Raw genomic sequence first — 19,957 nt, 5'->3', positions numbered from 1 at the left:
GGAGGGATGTGGGTGGCCTTACTGTTATGTACAAGGCCAATATTGTCAAAATACCACACTTGGATCCACTTCGAGGACAGCGTGAAACAAGCTTTTATGTCACAAGACGGACAGAAAGCAGCAACTTCACTCTGGCTGTACCCTTCTCCAGAACATCACTCCATCTGAGATCATACATACCCAGGATGACTCGAGTATGGAACACATTCGTACAGCATAATGATGTCAACGAGATAACGTCAGTTGATCAAATGAAAATGCTGGCCCACAGATGGCTCCAACTTCATCCTGTTCCCTACTTGTATGTCTCACAACAATAAAAATGCTTTCAAATGAGCTGATGTAGGTAATAGCCTTAGCTTGCCAATAAAGTTAGGAATCCTTAACCTGTAAATAGCTGTCAATAAAGCTAGGATCCTTAACCTTGTCAAACCCTGTGTAAAAAAAAAAAAAAAAAAAAAAAAAAAAAAAAAAAAAAAAAAAGAGAGAGAGATAGAGAGAGATAGAGAGAGAGAGAGAGAGAGAGAGAGAGAGAGAGAGAGAGACAGAGACAGACAGACATACAGACAGACAAAGAAAGAGAGAGAGAGAGAGAGAGAGAGAGAGAGAGAGAGAGAGAGAGAGAGAGAGAGAGAGAGAGAGAGAGAGAGAGAGAGAGAGAGAGAGAGAGAAAGAGAGAGAGAGAGAGGAGAGAGAGAGGTGGGTAAGGAGAGAGAGAGAGAGAGGTGTGGAGGGGTGAAGAGGATGGAGTGGGTTAGGAGGGAATGAGTGGGGAGTTGCAAGGATGGAAGAATATCAGAGGAGGTGGGATGGAGTGGGTTCGTTACTGAAGTGGGCTGAGAGAGAGTGGCTTGCTGGAAAGGACTAAGGGAAGGCTTGGATTGGTTATGAGTGAGTGTGTTTTGTGGTGGTGGCAGTGGTGGTGGTGGTGGTTGTGGTGGTGATAGTGGTGGTTGTAGTGGTGGTGGTGATGGTGGTGGTAGTGGTGGTGGTAGTATTGGTGGTAATGGTGTTGGTAGTGGTGTGGTAATGGTGATGGTAGTGGTGTGGTAATGGTGATGGTAGTGGTGCGGGTGGGTCTGTTTGGTTGTTGTTGTAGTTGTGGTGATGGTGGTGGTGGTTGCGGTGGTGATGCTGGCAGCGTTGGTTGTAGCGATATTGGTAGTTGCACTGATGGTGGTAGTGGTGGTAGTTGTGATAGTGGTAGTGATGGAGAAGGTGGTAATGGTGGTAGTGGTGATGATGGTAGTGGTGGTGGTAGTGGTGTGGTGATGGTAGTGATGGTGGTAGTGATGGTGGTGATGGTGGTAGTGGTGGTGGTGATGGTGGTAGTGGTGGTGGTGGTGGTGGTAGTGATAGTGGTAGTGGTGGTGGTGGTGGTAATGGTGGTGGTGGTGGTGGTAATGGTGGTAGTGGTGGTGGTGGTGTTGGTGGTAGTGGTGGTGTCTGCCTGTCAGTCCAGCTGTCCATTGAACGCGACCCGGAATTAAATTTTCTCTTGTCTTCCTGCTGGTCGTTTGTAAATGAGAAAGAGAGACGGAGAGAGAGAGAAAGAGAGAGCATTAGGAAAATAGGTAAACAGAGACAGAGACAGAGAGACAGAAAGAGAAAGAGAATTATGGTCCACGCAGGTGGCACGGGCCACGGATCGTGTCCCCACATATATATACATATGTGGATATACAAGCCACAGGCTTGTATATCCACTGAGAAACGTATTTTCTCAAGTCACAGGGCCTGTTTTAAACGGTGATAAAAAGCTTGGGGCGGACTATTATATCTCCTAATTTCAAAATTCTTGACTTCTTAAAACTCTCTTATCCCATATGGGGGGGATGAGGGATGTTGGAAGTGGTGGGTGTGACGCTGACCGCCGGCCACATTCTAACAGAACCAGGAGGAGGCGACAGGCCCACTCTATGCTATTCTGAGAAAAAACGTCTCCACACTCCTTCAGTGCTACCTTGCAACATGGCATAGCTCCTGATGATGCACTGAGAAGCGTGAAAGTACTTGAGCTAAAGATTTCCACCCCCCTCTGGCTTGTTCTATATATACTGTATATATATATATATATATATATATATATATATATATATATATATATATATATATATATATATATATATATATATATATATATATATATATATATATATATATATATATATATATATATAATCACAGTGATATAATTGCGAAATTGCAATTATTGTTGTATGTGATTTCTCATAAAATAATAATAATAATAACAAAACTAATAATAATAATAAAAATAATAACATCATGAACAACAACAATAACAACAACAACAACAACAACAATAACAACAACAACAACAACAGCAATAACAACAACAACAACAACAATAATAATAATAATAATAATAATAATAATAATAATAATAATAATAATAATAATAATAATAATAATAATAACAACAATAACAACAACAATCATAATAATAATAATAATAATAATAATAATAATAATAATAATAATAATAATAATAATAATAATAATAATAATAATAATAATAATATATGCTCCGTGAACACCGTGTCAGTTTACATATATTCCAAGTCAATAAAAACGAAGGATCCCGTTACTTGATTCAATAAATATTTTCGTTTATTCAACGATGCTCTATAAAAAATAACGCACATATTTTTTATTTTCAGTTACATAATATTCTTGGATGTTAGCAGATAAATAACCATCCACATGTTTGTTACGTAACCAAACGAGGAAAAACAACGAGGGGAGAAAATACCCAGAGCCCCAAGAATAAGTCTACGGTGTCATCCACCCACATTTAACTTTCTGATAACATTAAAAAATCTACGGTGTTATCCACCCAAGTTTAACTTTCTGATAACATTAAAAAAATCTACGGTGTCATCCACCCAAGTTTAACTTTCCGATAACATTAAAAAAATCTACGGTGTTAACCAACCAAGTTTAACTTTCTGATAACATTAAAAATATCTACGGTGTTAACCAATCAAGTTTAACTTTCCGATAACATTAAAAAAATTTACGGTGTTACCCACCCAAGTTTAACTTTCTGAAAACATTAAAAAAATCTACGGTGTCATCCACCCAAGTTTAACTTTCCGATAACATTTAAAAAATCTACGGTGTTAAGCAACCAAGTTTAACTTTCTGATAACATTAAAAATATCTACGGTGTTAACCAATCAAGTTTAACTTTCCGATAACATTAAAAAAATCTACGGTGTTACCCACCCAAGTTTAACTTTCTGATAACATTAAAAAATCTACGGTGTTACCCACCCAAGTTTAACTTTCCGATAACATTAAAAAAATCTACGGTGTCATCCACCCAAGTTTAATTTTCTGATAACATTAAAAAATCTACGGTGTTAACCAACCAAGTTTAACTTTTCTATAACATTAAAAAAATCTACGGTGTAATCCACCCACATTTAACTTTCTGATAACATTAACTCTGGTTTACGAACAGTTTTCGGTTGATAGTCAAAAAAAACTATTTGGTTTCAGAATGGAATTTGAAGTAATCCAGGTAAACTCCAGGTTTACATGGAGGTAAACTCCAGGTTTACCTGGAGTTTACCTGGTACTGAGAAAAAGCATTTTAATAAAATTTACATGTAAAAAAGTCCCTGAAATTATAAGCAGCGCTAATTTTATTTAAATTATGAAGCCAAGATCTGTATATTTCGAGCCTCTGCTGGGGCCCTCTTCAGCTGAAGAGGAAGTTTACCTTGGTCTTTATTTAAGGTATATTAAAGCATTCATGACTGTATATAAACATGTTCCGTACAGCCTTAATGACCCTCGTGAGGTAGACAGGCTGTAAACCCAATTAGCCCACAAACCAATCAGCTAATGTTATCCAGTGGCATATAAAATAAATATATAATAAGGTGAAATAAAACTGAAGTAATAATCAATAAAGCAACGTGAAGAAATATCGTAACAGGCAACTGAGGTCAGCATATAAACAAGGTGAGAAGCGAGGAAATCTTTAGTCAGCACCCAGCTGTGTGGTGGGTAGGAGGTGTCTAGTCTTTCTGTGTTGCAGTGATCACTTGCCTCCCTCTCTCTTGCACAGGTCACTTGACTGTTGCAGTGCTCACTTGATTCACTGTTGTGCTGCCAAATACGTCACTGTTGCACCGCCCACGTAACTCGCTGTTGCACTGCTCACAACCCTACATATAAATGCATCGGAACTACGGAAAGCTTAACTGCCACAGCGTGATGCACGCACTCACCAGTACTTCTTGCCATACATATATATATATATATATATATGTATATATATATATATATATATATATATATATATATATATATATATATATATATATATATATATATATATATATATATATATATATGTATATGTATACAGTTGAATAGTTGTTGTGTAGATTTTTTGTACTTTTAGTTAAGGGTTAGTGGAACTTATTTGTTGCTGGCTGTGTTAGGTTAATTTATTTTTATATTTTACAACTCCAATACCGATGTTACTTATACATAATGTATATTTTTAACATATTTTTCATAAACATTCATTGATATATATATATATATATATATATATATATATATATATATATATATATATATATATATATATATATATATATATATATATATATATATATATATATATATATATATAAATGCAGCCGGCGGTGAGGGATATATAAGGCGGATGTATGAGAGGAGTGCCTCAGTTAGAGTGCCGCGCGCGGTGGGAGTACATCTCTGTGTCCCTCTGGTCCGCTGCCTTCGTGGCTCGGTACGGCCCTCCATCTTGCTGGCTGCCGTCCCATGGTGCTGTGAACTTCCCATTATCGCACTTATTAACCGCCACTCTTATGCTGATTTTAGAATTATCATCGACGTGGGAATTTCCGCCAGATTTTGTGCTAACCTAGTGTGCTTATCTTATTTTATTCGCGTTGAAGATGCGCGTATTTATCACATTTCGCGACCGCATTTCTCATATGTCGTGTTTTTGCACGATTTGCAAGCCGACAACACCTGTCAAATATATCCCCTGAGTTGCGTGTGTAACTGACGCCAATATAAACACAGCGTATTCCTAAGAACTTCCAGTATTCTTGAACGATTCTATTTCGTGAACTTCAAAGTCTGTATTTACACCTGAAATTATTCACAACTATACAAGTGTATTGACGACACACACCTTTGTTCAACTGAACAGGAAAAAGAAAAGAAATGTATTTGGTGCTTCAGGTTATATGCTTTTGTAAAGTGCAATTGTTAATATTAACTCACACGTCTTTTATAATATGTTTTGTGTGTGTGTGTGTGTGAGAGTGAGTGAGAGAGAGAGAGAGAGAGAGAGAGAGAGAGAGAGAGAGAGAGAGAGAGAGAGAGAGAGAGAGAGAGAGAGAGAGAGAGAGAGAGAGAGAGAGAGAGAGAGAGAGAAGAATGAATGTCCCAGGAGGATAGAGAAAGTGCTAATGCAGGGGGAAATGCACTGATAGAAGGGTGAATACAGTGATAGAAGAGTGAATCCATTGATAGAAGGGTGAATGTACTGATAGAAAGTTTAATGCATTGATAGACGGTTTAATGCATTGACAGAAGCGTGAATGCACTGATATAAGTGTGAATGCACTGATATAAGTGTGAATGCACTGACAGAAGTGTGAATGCACTGAAAGAAAGGTGAATGCACTGATAGAAGGATTAATGTCCTGACAAAAGGTTTAATGCATTGATCGAAGGTTTAATGCAACGATAGAAAGTTTAAATAACAAAAAAGGCAAAATACCGTGACTGGAACTTTGCACTCATAACCCGCACATAGAAGACAGGAGATGACCATGACGTTTCGGTCCGACTTGCACCATATACATAGTCATACTGTGACTTTGTAAATGATCCAGTGCATTGATAGATGGGTTAATGCACTGATTCTTCCATCCCACCCTATTCTTCCATCATATTAAAGGAGCCAACACGCCTCCATCTCTCTATCTTGCTACCCCTCTCAAACTTCTCTGTCAATTTCTTTCTTTCTTCTTATTCCCGAGACAATATCCCCTCCTTCCCTCCCTCACTCTCTCCCTCCCTACTTCCCTCCATCCCTCTCTCCCTCTCAGTAAGCTGTCGACTCGCCATCCCTGCCATTTCTCTTCTACCCAACCTTTTAAGGTCCCTTTCTCACTTTTTCTCTTCCACTCTTTTCTACCCTCCCTCCCTCCCTCCCTCCCTCCCTCCCTCCCTTCCTCCCTCCCTCCCTCCCTTCCTCCCTCCCTCCCTCCCTCCTCCCCTCCCTCCCTCCCCTCCCTCCCCTCCCCTACCTTCCTCCCTGCCTACCTCTACGTTCTTGTTTAACGCTGCTTAAACCACTTGCCGAGTTGTTAGTACTCTTCACCAGCGATCTGTATTGTTTTGCTCTCTCGCTCTCTCTCTCTCTCTCTCTCTCTCTCTCTCTCTCTCTCTCTCTCTCTCTCTCTCGCTCTCTCTCTTTCTCTCTCTCTTTCCGACTAGTTAAATCAACATGTAAGGCTACAAGGTCGTGGTTCTCTGTGTGTTTGTCGTCACCATTGCCAGCGGACTTCAACCACATGCAAGTCACACCTTGTACCTCACCCTTCAAACCTCACCCTTCAAAACTCACCCTTCAAAACTCACCCTTCAAACCTTACCCTTCAAAACTCCCCCTTCAAAACTCACCCTTCAAACCTCACCCTTCAAGCCTCACCCTTCAAACCTCACCCTTCAAAACTCCCCCTTCAAAACTCACCCTTCAAACCTCACCCTTCAAGCCTCACCCTTCAAACCTCACCCTTCAAAACTCACCCTTCAAACCTCACCCTTCAAAACTCACCCTTCAAACAACACCCTTCAAACCCCACCCTTCGAACGTCACTCTTCAAACCTCACCCTTCAAACGCCACCCTTCAAACAACACCCTTCAAACCCCACCCTTCGAACGTCACTCTTCAAACCTCACCCTTCAAACGTCTCCCTTCAAACAACACCCTTCAAACCCCACCCTTCGAACGACACTCTTCAAACCTCGCCCTTCATACCTCACCCTTCAAACCTCATTCTTCAAACCACTCTAAAATTTTCTTCTGAGTGGTCTTTTTCCAGAGTTTACTCAACATAGTTACTAAATGTACACATCTTATTAACAATAAAAGTCACAGTACAGTGACTGGAACATTTTTCATCTAACTCACTAGTCGGATAAAAAAACTAGACAGTTTTTGGTTTAAAGATGGTCTTAAACCCATCCATAAATTGTTAAAAATAACGACAAGTTGATAAATGCTGCACAAACGTCTCATTTACAAACTAATCTTCAAGAAAGACAAGATAAAACACACACTAGGGCAAGTGTCTTGCCTTCGCTTCTTGCAAGACGCGGAAAGGTAAGACATGAACCCGGGATTAAGGTACTCTCGACACCGTGGCCTCTCTCTCCAAGGTCGAAGATTCTTAATTGGTGAACTCCGGTGGAGGTAAACAGTGGGTGGAGTGTCTCTTGTGTAACCTCACACTGGTTGCCAGATGAGACATCTTGTGAATATAATTTGTTCTTCAAGCTCCTACTTCAGCTGCTGGCTGGCTCTCTCTCTCTCTCTCTCTCTCTCTCTGTCCCCTCCCTCATTCTCTCCCTCTCTTTCTCTCTCTCGCTCTCTTCCTATTTTTGTGGAGGTCGGGTAGAGTGCTTCCTTAAGCTCACAGAGTGTTACACAGAAGAACTGTGAACAGTCGTCACTAGTACTTGTGGTGGCAGCTACGAGGACTCTCCTTAGTATGTACACATGAACAGAGAGATTTCTGAAGAGGATTTTATGTTGTCCGCTGAATATATTCAGGAATTCTTGATAATATCGCAGACAGAAAAAACTGTTGTTAAAAAATAGTGTACTATTATTGTTCTAAGACTTCTTCCAGCAGAATAGGTCATGAGATAGATAGATAGATAGACGTGGTTGATTATGGTGAAAGTTATGCATTTTATAACCGTTGTATTGTTAGTGATGTTACTTTCCTTCAGAGGCAACAGACAAGTCACCCCACAACAGCAGCAGCAACAACAGCAGTAGCAGCAATAGTAGCAACAACAGCAGCAATAGTAGCAACAACAGCAGCAACAACAACAGCAGCATCAGCAACAACAGCAGCAACAGCAATAAACAGTGAGTCATGACAGGCGATGCAAGAGTTGCTGTGTGTGGGAAGGTAATGCAGAACACAGTGTCAAGAGAGACGCCCGCCCATGCCGCCCACACCCCCGCCCATGCCACCCACGCGCATACCGCCCACACGGGACCCACCACTGCTAAGTTCTGGTCCTGTATAAGTCTCGGCCCGGAGACCATTAGCCGTGATGCATTGTTACGCAAAAGGCCATCCAGGGATAGTTTAGCAATGGCTCGGGGAGAACCCGGGAAAGAAATGGGTGTGGAGCAGACTACTGAGGTCTGCAGACCGTCGCCAGCAGTGTCTGCAGCTACTAGGCCCAACAGAATCACAAGAAGGGGTACTGGCAATAGTTGTAGTGGTGGTAGTGGAGCAATCAGTCCCATACAACACTTCCCATCCTCCAGACACGCAACCAACAGCAACAGCAGCACCAGAGGAAACAACAACATCAGCAGTACTACCAGCTCGCGTACTTCCCTGTGGGAGCAGCTGTGTAGTTCTCCAACCCAGACGCAAGTGTATCTGGTCCTGGCCGTCACCTCCGTGCTGGTGTACGTCAACGGCGTGACGGGAGACTACGTGCATGACGACCTCAGCGCCGTACTCAAGAACCCAGACGTGCAGGGCACGAGGCCACTGTGGCACCTATTCTTGAACGACTTCTGGGGCAAGCCCATGTCTGATCCGGCCTCTCACAAGTCTTACAGACCTCTCACCATCCTTACCTTCAGGTGGGTCACCATTACTTATTAACGTGATAAGCTAGTTGTCATTCTCGCCATATTGCTCTCATATTTGCCCCGTCACAATGCTTTGTGGAATCAATAAGTGCCACAAAAACCTTCACTTCCTTGTATATATAGCACTTCCGCTCTTAAATTTAGTTAACTGGACATATATTCAACGTTATTAATATTTAGGTCACATTTCGCTTGCTAGAAACTTTATCAAGGCTTGATGAAGCTCCTGGTGTGCGAAACATAGCATAAATGTCTATTCAGAATGATATTCATATATCCTACTGAACTGTATAATCATTTTATTTCAAAATCTATTTACGTCATCATTCCACCAATAATTCCTTTTTCCTCGGTCACGCACTCATTCTCTAACCACAATATTACATCCACACAAAACTTCTTATACATCATCCTCGTCACTTTCTCTCATCCTGATTAAGATTTTTCCAACAAATATTTATATATCTCTCTTTTATATTACTTTGTTTTACTTCATCCACTTTCTCTACATTTTTAATTACAGATACAATTCATCTTCTCGTAGTTTACCTTCCTCTTAATCTTACTTTTCCTATTCCTCCTCTACTCTTACTAAGCATTTATGAGATATATCACATACTTCCTAAATCCAGCAACTCAAGCTTTTATATTCTAGAATTGTATGGCAAATTTTCCCTAATATATATACATATATATATATATATATATATATATATATATATATATATATATATATATATATATATATATATATATATATATATATATGAATGTGTGTGTATGTGTTTCTTAATGTAAAACCACGTATAATTCAATTAAAAGTTACCATTGACACTAACATCATACACCCTGAACATCCCAGGTGCTGCACTTCCTACCACTTGTCTCTCACACTTCTCGCATCACAAGAATTTACTCTCTTAATTCTCCAACAATTCCATCAACATTGACGCAGTTCATCCCACAATTTCACTCAAACTATCACGAATAAACTGTGTTTCTCATTCTATTTCACTCGCAATTACATAATATTGTAACAAATTATATTTTAATCCTTTTTATTCCACAGTTGTTCGTTCAGCAGCGTCGCCAAGCGCTCTTTACCTCTCTAATGCTTTAGAATCAGATCAATCCTGATACCCATTATTATATCTATGACTCCTACGGGAATCATACTGACTCCCGTAGGAGTCAGAGTAGAACTCATACTGAGCCTGGGCAATGAAACATGCGGGTTCGATCGAAGAAAGGAGGGGACAAATTTCTTGGATCATGAACACATCACCATTATCTAGGAACCTCCTTTGAGGATGCTTTTCCTCAGCTTCTCCTCAGTGACTCTCAATACTGAAGTCACTGAGGCAAGCAGCTGATCCAGGCTTTATTGTGACAGCGTTTCGCTCGATTTAGAACTTGATAAGGGCCTCCCAAGAGCGAAACATTGTCCTGGTCAACACTTGTTGTGCTATTTTTAAGCACTTGTTTACCCGGCTTTAAAACAGGTGTCTACCAGTGCCCGGACATCCGGTCTCCTCTGCATCACAACTCCCTCAGTACTTATTTCCTTGATATTCTTATTCTGCCCAGTTCGTCGCTGTTCTGTATAGCTCTACGCAGTTTTGTACAGCTCTATGGAATTCTACACGCTCTAAAATGTTCTATACAGCTCTACGCAGCTCAAACAACTACAGAAAGATCTAATTATCGTTCTATAACAAAACCTGCACATATATTTAGCACCTTTACTATTCTTTACTAACCCCCTCAGGGATTCCATCACCTGTGTTTCATGGTCTCCCTGGCTGGTCCTGGTGTAGGAGTAACACTATAAAAGGGTTGGCAACAACATAACCTGGCTTACACTAAACCACAGAAGCCAATAGTCATTTATTTCGGCTATGTATTGCTTCCTTTCGGTAAGTACCCCTCCCGTACCCTGCCCCCCAGCCGCTGCCCCTCCCCCCAGCTTCAGCACCTCCCCCCAGCCTCAGCACCTCCCCCCAGCCTCAGCACCTCCCCCCAGCCGCTGCCCCTCCCCTCCCCTGCACAGTACTTTGTGTAAATTTATTAAAGTCGAACAACAACAAAATAATGATGGTATTTATATTATAATTAGTGATACTGCTGCTGCTACTGTTGGTAATACTGCTACTACTGTTACCTCTACTACTGCTACTACTGTTACCTCTACTACTGCTACTACTGTTACCTCTACTACTGCTACTACTGTTACCTCTACTACTGCTACTACTGTTACCTCTACTACTGCTACTACTGTTACCTCTACTACTGCTACTACTGACTCTACTCTGCTATGCCACTGCACACTGCTCTACCATTCTACTTGCTACTACTGTTACTCCTGCTGCTACCCCCACTGCCACTACTGCTGCTACTATTCATCTGCTACTGCTACTACTGTTGCCATCCCCTGCACTGCTGCCTCTATCTGCTCACTACTCTGTGCACTTGCTACACTGCTGCCCCTGTTGCCATCTCTCACTGCCTACTACTGCACTCTGTCTACTACTGCTACTGCTGTTGCCTCTACTCTGCTACTACTGTTGCCTCTGCTGCGCACTGCTGTTGCCTACTCTACTACTGCTACTACTGTTGCCTCTACACTGCACTACTATTCCTCTATCTGCTCTCTGTTACCTCTACTACTGCTACTACTATTACCTCTACTACTGCTACTACTGTTACCTCTACTACTGCTACTACTGTTACCTCTACTACTGCTACTACTGTTACCTCTACTACTACTACTACACATTGATACATAATACACACCTACACATATCCATGCACAAAAAAGGCAAGGAATTCAGCGTGGCTTTTGGAGACGTCTCGACTGAATAACTAAATAAAACCAGCGAACTAAAGTTACCCTTGCTGAAGAAGCATGATCTCTCTCTCTCTCTCTCTCTACATCCTTTCTTCTTTTCCTTTCCCTCTCCTTCTCTAATCATGTGCCCTTCACTTCCTCCCTTCACTTAACTATTCTTCTCTCCTTCTTTGCATCCATTTTACTCTCCCTCCCTCCATCCATCTTACCCTATCTTCTTTCCTCCCTCCATCTTATTCCATCTCCCACCTCCCTCCATCCTTCCATCTCTCCCTCCCTCCCCTCCATCTCCCCATCTCTACCTCCCTTCCTGCGGGGACTCTGGCTGGGTGTTATAACTTAGATAATGTAGTCAGAGTGTAGGCGGAGTCCTGGATCTCATTTAATTTACAAATCACCCACGTCGAGAGGAGCGACTTGACGCCTTCCTCGCTGAAAGAACCAGAAATTGGGGGACCAGAGAGGCGGTTGTTGAACCTCTCTCTCTCTCTCTCTCTCTCTCTCTCTCTCTCTCTCTCTCTCTCTCTCTCTCTCTCTCTCTCTCTCTCTCTCTCTCTCTCTCTCTCTCTCTCTCTCTCTCTCCTCTCAATATCACAACCTCTTGTTCTCTCTTGTACTTTTCACGACTGGCACAAGATAGAGATGAGGTTCTGGCACTGGTGTTCACCTGTCGCTTCATAAGTCTTCAGGAACTGTGAAATAACTCAGGACCGAAACGTCGTTTAAATTGTTTTGCCTAAATTATAAACTTGTGAACTGATGGAGCCATTGTATTGTGGTTTCTCAATTCTCTTGTACGTTTTTGCTTATAATACATACATACATTCATACATATTTATATATGTATATATGTATATATATATATATATATATATATATATATATATATATATATATATATATATATATATATATATATATATGTATATATATATATATATATATATATATATATATATATATATATATATATATATATATATATATATATATATATATATATATATATATATATATATATATATAAAGGTATAAGTAGGCCTTTCGCAGTGAGTGCCAGTAGGCACAGAGCTGTGCTTGTGCTCTCGTGGTGAGATTATTTAGACCTAAGCTGGAGTGGATTCGTTGTTTATCACAATGTAAATTGAGTCGCTGGGAGGGTTCATTGTTCTCCTGGCTTCCGTCTCTTCCTTTGATCGTTGGAGATGCTTTGTTGTGATTCTGGAAAAAAATGGGAAAAAAAACTTCCATGATAGAGCTGGACTGAGTCACAGTCGGAGCTGAAGCTTTGTTGGACATGCGTGTCCATGTTGCCTTGCGTCAGTGTGTGTGTGTTAGCGTGTTTATTTTCTTGTGTTATCGTTTCTCCCCGTGTTAGAGTGTGTTTCTCCCTGTGTTAGAGAGTGTTTCTCCCTGTCTTAGAGAGTGTTTCTTCCTGTGTTAGAGTGTTTCTCCCTGTGTTAGAGAGTGTTTCTCCCTGTGTTAGAGAGTGTTTCTCCCTGTGTTAGAGAGTGTTTCTCCCTGTGTTAGAGCGTCTTTCTCCCTGTATCAGAGTGTTTCTCGCTGTATTACTATGTATTTCAACAGGTTCTTGTGTGGTTTATTGTCGTGTGTTTAATCGTGTTATGTGGTGTTAGGCGGTGCTAGAATATGTTAGGCTGTGATAGGTAATTGTATATGGTATTAGGTCGAGGTAAGGTGGCGTTAGATCGTACTATGTCCTGTTTAGTGGTGTTAAATCGTTTTAGAAAGTTTTATATCGTGTTAATTTGCATTACATGATCCTATATAGTGTTAGATCGTATATGGAGGTGTTACATAGTATTAGGTGGTGTTTGATCCTCTGGTAAAGCTTTTCACCAATTCATTGTGACTTGCAAAGCGAAATCGTTATAATTTTAATTCTATTCACCCATTAAAAGCAAGAGTGTGTGCCAGATAGTCTCCTATCATTGATGGGAATGATGACACTTATTGAGCAACGTTATTGGTCTTCGTTATTCTCTGGAAAGTGAATGTTGTATTGTACTCGTTCACAACTGGTAAGATGAGTGTTTAATGGTCTAGTTTTGATCTAGTGAAAATGAATGTTCTCGCGTGAATGTTATGCAGTTCCAGTCTTCCTAAATGAACGATATCTCGTTTCTCACCTTCGAAAGTGAATGTTATTTTGTTCCCATCTCCCAGAAAAGGTTGTTGTGTGTCGTTCCCATAGTCTAAAGTGTCTGTTGACACAGTTCGTTCGTATCCCCTCAAACAAATACTATCACCTTCCCATCTTCCCATAACGACTATTATTGTGTGCTCGTTCCCAAACCCCTAAAATAAAAGTAATCTCGATCCCATCTCCCAAAACGAACGTCTTTCAAGCCTCGTTCCATTCGTATTCCTCTCGTTGATTTATTTTCTTAGCTCCACCAAGATTAGTTTGTCCTCTTCAAATATGCCAAAACAGAGGACAAACGTCCTTGATGGCGCCAGGACTCAGAGGACACCCAATTTCTGAAACGTAACATGTGGTTTGACGTTTCCTTTGATAAGGCAGCGGCTTCAATTGTGGAAATTCCTGGGCTTTACCCTGTTTTTTCTCGAATCAAAGAAGAGGTCTTATAGTCGCTAATGTAACCCCCGAGGGAGGGGCAAGAATGACGTTAGTGGAGAATTCTTGCCCTCCCTCTGAGGCAAGAATGACGTTAGTGGAGAGTTCTTGCCCTCCCTCTGGAGGCAAGAATTACGTTAGTGGAGAGTTCTTGCCCTCCCTCTGGAGGCAAGAATAACATTACTGGAGAGTTCTTGCCCTCCCTCTGGAGGCAAGAATAACATTACTGGAGAGTTCTTGCCCTCCCTCTGGAGGCAAGAATAACATTACTGGAGAGTTCTTGCCCTATCCTCGGGAGGCAAGAATAATGTTATTAAAGAGTGGAGAAAAAGGCGCGCCTTATATGACGGAAAAAACGATATATTTTAGGTAAATTTCAAATATGTCAGAAAAAAAATCCCCACTTACATGAAGGTGACTACGATGTTTCGTTCCATGGTGGACCATTATGAAGTCGTAACTGTTTCGGTCCAGAAACGACGTCGTAAGGTTTCTCTCTCTTAAGTACCGGGTTTTCTTATTTTTTAGCGACTTGTTCCACCGACGCTTCTGTGACCTTTTGCTTTTTTGTCGTTCCGTGAAAATCGACCAGGAAATGTTTACCCTGAGCCGTGTTCCATTTAGTGTCCAGTTTATCTCCTCCTGAAAATCCCCAACGCAAAATGCCTCCCACGATTCTTAATTTACTTCTTGAGATAGTGAAACACAGAGAATAACTGACCATTGAAAGCTAATAACCGGAGAGGAAGCACTTGCCTTGATGCTGAGAGAGAGGGTGTTGTGGGTGTTGTGGGGGTGATCATTCATGGGGGAAGTGGGCTAGGGGTGCCTTGATGTTGAGCGAGTGGGTGTGGTTGGTGTTGTGGGGGTGATCATTCATGGGGGAAGTGGGCTAGGGGTGCCTTGATGTTGAGAGAGAGGGTGTGGTTGGTGTGGTGTGGGTGATAATTCATGGGGGTAGTGGGCTAGGGGTGCCTTGATGTTGAGAGAGAGAGGGTGTGGTTGGTGCTGTGGGGGTGATCATTCATGGTGGTAGGAGGCTAGGGGTGCCTTGATGCTGAGAGAGAGGGTGTGGTTGGTGTTGTGGTGGTGATCATTCATGGGGTTAGGAGGCTAGGGGTGCCTTGATGTTGAGAGACAGGGTGTTGTGGGTGAGGTGTGGGTGATAATTCATGGGGGTAGTGGGCTAGGGGTGCCTTGATGTTGAGAGACAGGGTGTTGTGGGTGAGGTGTGGGTGATAATTCATGGGGGTAGTGGGCTAGGGGTGCCTTGATGTTGAGAGACAGGGTGTGGTTGGTGTTGTGGGGGTGATCATTCATGGTGGTAGGGGGCTTGGGGTGCCTTGATGTTGAGAGACAGGGTGGGGTGGGTGAGGTGTGGGTGATCATTCATGGGGGTTGATGATGAGGAAGGGCCTTGATGCTGAGGAAGGGCCTTGATGCTGAGGAAGGGCTCGTCAAAAAGGAAATAAAGCTGTCTATTCCTTTTTAAAATCAAAGTAATTATTTCTCCCTTGATTTAATGATAATGATTATAAATAAAGGCACCAACAACAACATCAATGATAATAATAACAACAATAACATCAACAACAATAATAATAATAATAATAATTATAATAATGTTATTATTATTATTATTATTATTATTATTATTATTATTATTAATAATAATATAAAAATAATAATAATAACAATAATATAATAATAATAATAATAATAATAATAATAATAATAATAATAATAATAATAATAATAATACTAATACTAATACTAATACTAATAATAATAATAATAATAATAATAATAATAATAATAATAATAATAATAATAATAATAATAATCCTACCAGACGGTGCTGGAGGATGGTGTGAGACATCCTACAACTGGTAGTGTTGTACTCAAGTCATCCTTGATGAGTTTCATCGCTCATGGTCTCTAATTATGGCATCTAATTATGGTCTCAAATTATAGTCTGTAATCCTAATAATTGCTTAATTATCAGGGTAATTATCATGTTTGGATTTCCGAATAAAGTAAAAAATTATGACTGAAGTAGACTTGTAAATAATTATATATATATATATATTTATATATATATATATATATATATATATATATATATATATATATATATATATATATATATATATATATATATATATATATATATATATATATATATATATATACATATATGTATATATATATATATATATATATACATATATATATACATATATATATATATATATATATATATATATATATATATATATATATATATATATATATATATATATATATATATATATATATATATATGTCGTGCCGAAAAGGCAGAACTTGCCATCTTGGCTTAAATAGCAACGCTCATCTTGCTATATAGGAGAAGTGAAAATTTGTGTATGCAATAATTTCGCCAAAATCATTCTGAACCTAACGAAAAAAATATATTTCATTGGGTTTGTTTAATATTAAATAGTTGTAAACAAATCTAAAATATATTTAGTTGGGTTAGGCTAAAATAAATTGCTTTTGTTATAATAAGGTTAGGTAAGTTTTCTAAGATTCTTTTGGTGCAAAATTATAAATTTTTACATTAGCATTAATGAAAAAAACATATCTTGAAACGTATAAGAGAAAATTTCAGAAAGGAATTAATTTTAAATGAGTTCTTGCTAATTGACCAGTTTTACATATTCGGCACGACATATATATATATATATATATATATATATATATATGACTAACGCATAACTAACGCAGCAGCGTTAGTAACTAACGTTCTTAAGTTCGGTAGACTGGGAAGTTATACCTACATTGGATTAAAATTTGCCTCTATTGGAGCGAGTGTAAAAATATCCATTTGTTTTGTGGGAGAATGTTGATAATAATGTTAATTCTTGAATAATCTGCTTCAAGGTTGAGATTACTCATGTTACTCACCCTCATGACCGATCAGTGTTGGCATGACTCATGTTATTCACTCTCATGACCGATCAGTGTTGGCATGACTCATGTTATTCACTCTCATGACCGATCAGAATCAGTATGAGTCATGTTACTCACCCTCATCAGCCGTCTACTTGGGATCTGAATACCAGGTAAATACCACATAAATGCCATTGAGGTATGTACGTGGTACAGAAGATACCTTTATTAAAAACAACATTTCGCCCACCAGCGAATTTTATTGACGACGATTCTTGTACATATAATGTTTCGCTGAGGACGTTTCACTCACTGCTCCGAGCAACGCTTTTCGGCAGGATATTATATGTAATGAAGGATTCTAGTGAGTGAGATGAGTAATAACGTCTTATACATGATTCTTAGTTGAAGGTCCAGAGCAGGACAGTTAGGTTATGTTAGGTTATGTTATGTTAGGCTAGGTTAAGTTAGGTTAGGTTAGGTTAGGTTAAGTTAGGTTATGTTATGTTGTGTTATGACTTAAGAAATCGTAATGACACGATTGCAAATAAACCATACCCCCGGCCGGGGGTTGTGGTCACAGAGGTGCCTGTGTTAACTTTCCTATGGTGTAGAAATATACCTAGTTGGATGAATCTTATTGTGGCTAGCTGGTCTAGTGGCTAACGCGACGGGCTGGAGTTTTGAGACTCTATGACCGCGGGTTCAATCCCGGCCGGGGGTATGGTTTATGTTGTGTTATGTTGTGTTATGTTATGTTATGTTATGTTATGTTATGTTATGTTAGGTTAGGTTAGGTTAAGTTAGGTTAGGTTAGGTTATGTTAGGTTATGTTATGTTAGGCTAGGTTAAGTTAGGTTAGGTTAGGTTAGGTTAGGTTAGGTTAGGTTAAGTTAGGTTAGGTTAGGTTAAGTTAGGTTAGGTTAGGTTAGGTTAGGTTAGGTTAAGTTAGGTTAGGTTAGGTTAGGTTAGGTTAGGCTAGGTTAAGTTAGGTTAAGTTAGGTTTGGTTAGGTTAGGTTAGGTTAGGTTAAGTTAGGTTAAGTTAGGTTAGGTTAGGTTAGGTTAGGTTAGGTTAGGTTAGGTTAGATTAGGTTAAGTTAGGTTAAGTTAGGTTAGGTTAGGTTAGGTTAGGTTAGGTTAGGTTAGGTTAGGTTAGGTTAGGTTAGGTTAGGTTAGGTTAGATTAGGTTAAGTTACGTTAGGTTAGGTTAGGTTAGGTTAGGTTAGGTTAGGTTAGGTTAGGTTAGGTTAGGTTAGGTTAGGTTAGGTTAGGTTGGGTTACGTTACGTTACGTTAGGTTAAGTTAGGTTAGGTTAGGTTAGGTTAGGTTAGGTTAAGTTAGGTTAGGTTAGGTTAGGTTAGGTTAGGTTAGATTAGGTTAGGTTAGGTTAGGTTAAGTTAGGTTAGGTTAGGTTAGGTTAGGTTAGGTTAGGTTGGGTTACGTTACGTTACGTTAGGTTAAGTTAGGTTAGGTTAGGTTCAGTTAGGTTAGGTTAGGTTAGGTTAAGTTAGGTTAGGTTAGGTTAGGTTAGGTTAGGTTAGGTTAGGTTAGGTTAGGTTGGGTTACGTTACGTTACGTTACGTTAGGTTAAGTTAGGTTAGGTTAGGTTAGGTTAGGTTAAGTTAGGTTAGGTCAGGTTAGGTTAGGTTAGGTTAGGTTAGGTTAGGTTAGGTTAGGTTAGGTTAGGTTAGGTTAGGTTAGGTTGGGTTACGTTACGTTACGTTAGGTTAAGTTAGGTTAGGTTAGGTTCAGTTAGGTTAGGTTAGGTTAGGTTAGATTAGGTTAGGTTAGGTTAGGTTAGGTTAGGTTAGGTTAGGTTAGGTTAGGTTGGGTTACGTTACGTTACGTTAGGTTAAGTTAGGTTAGGTTAGGTTAGGTTAGGTTAGGTTAGGTTAGGTTAGGTTAGGTTAGGTTTGTCAGGACACAGGACAAGTGTTTCCTGATACAGGTCTTAGTCATATGATGACCCACCAGTGAAGTTTTTGGTCACCTGACCGAGGCAGGCTGGTACACAGTCATACAGACTAGTATGCAGACATACTCACACACACATGGAGCAGAGAGAGTGACCTATTAGCGACCAGTAAAGAGGCGGGGCCAGGAACTGTGAATCGACCACTGCAACCACAGCTAGGTGAGTACACACACACACACACACACACACACACACACACATACATACTGGAAACAAAAACAAAATCACTGGCGACTGTTGGCCACAGTGTTAATTTGCATGCAGCTTACAACGTTTCTATACAATAAAAACGCATTTTTTGTAATCCATTTTGAATTGCCTTGTTTGTGCCAGACGCAAGACGAATGTGAAGCGTGGGACTTTCATAGTCCCACACGGGGAAGAGGAACTTAAAACACTGTTACTGGAACAACTCACTAGTAACTCCCACTTTAGGTGATGTTTCGGTCCATCCCGAACCATTATCAAGTGGTCCTACAGTTGAGCAAAACGTCGTCTGACTAATTCTTTCCGCTCTGTTGTGCTAGGTATCGCACACAAATCCAGTGTTAAGTTTGCGTTCCAGTGAGTTAGTGGAGAGTTAGTGGTGTTTGCCTGCGTGTTCGTGTTCGTACTTGCTATGTACGTAGCCTCTCACCGGAATCAACGGGTAGAGTCAGTAGCAATT

The 19,957-nt window shown here is 39.9% G+C and overlaps 1 protein-coding gene across 1 annotated transcript in view; it reads left to right on the top strand.

Annotated features, from left to right (window-relative positions):
- Positions 1-8,022: 8,022 nt before the first annotated feature.
- Positions 8,023-19,957, top strand: part of LOC128691045 (protein O-mannosyl-transferase TMTC1) — a 65,987-nt gene continuing 54,052 nt past the window's right edge. Inside the window, exon 1 of the mRNA XM_070089208.1 lies at positions 8,023-8,924. Within this exon, the coding sequence (XP_069945309.1) occupies positions 8,194-8,924 (731 nt within the window). The 5' untranslated portion in view covers positions 8,023-8,193. The remainder of the gene's footprint in view (positions 8,925-19,957) is intronic.

The sequence above is a fragment of the Cherax quadricarinatus genome, chromosome 27, assembly GCF_038502225.1.
Source record: "Cherax quadricarinatus isolate ZL_2023a chromosome 27, ASM3850222v1, whole genome shotgun sequence".
In the NCBI taxonomy this organism is placed as follows: Eukaryota; Metazoa; Arthropoda; class Malacostraca; order Decapoda; family Parastacidae; genus Cherax; species Cherax quadricarinatus.
The sequence above is the reverse complement of the archived record's forward strand: the minus strand, read 5'-3'. Positions and strand labels throughout refer to the sequence as shown.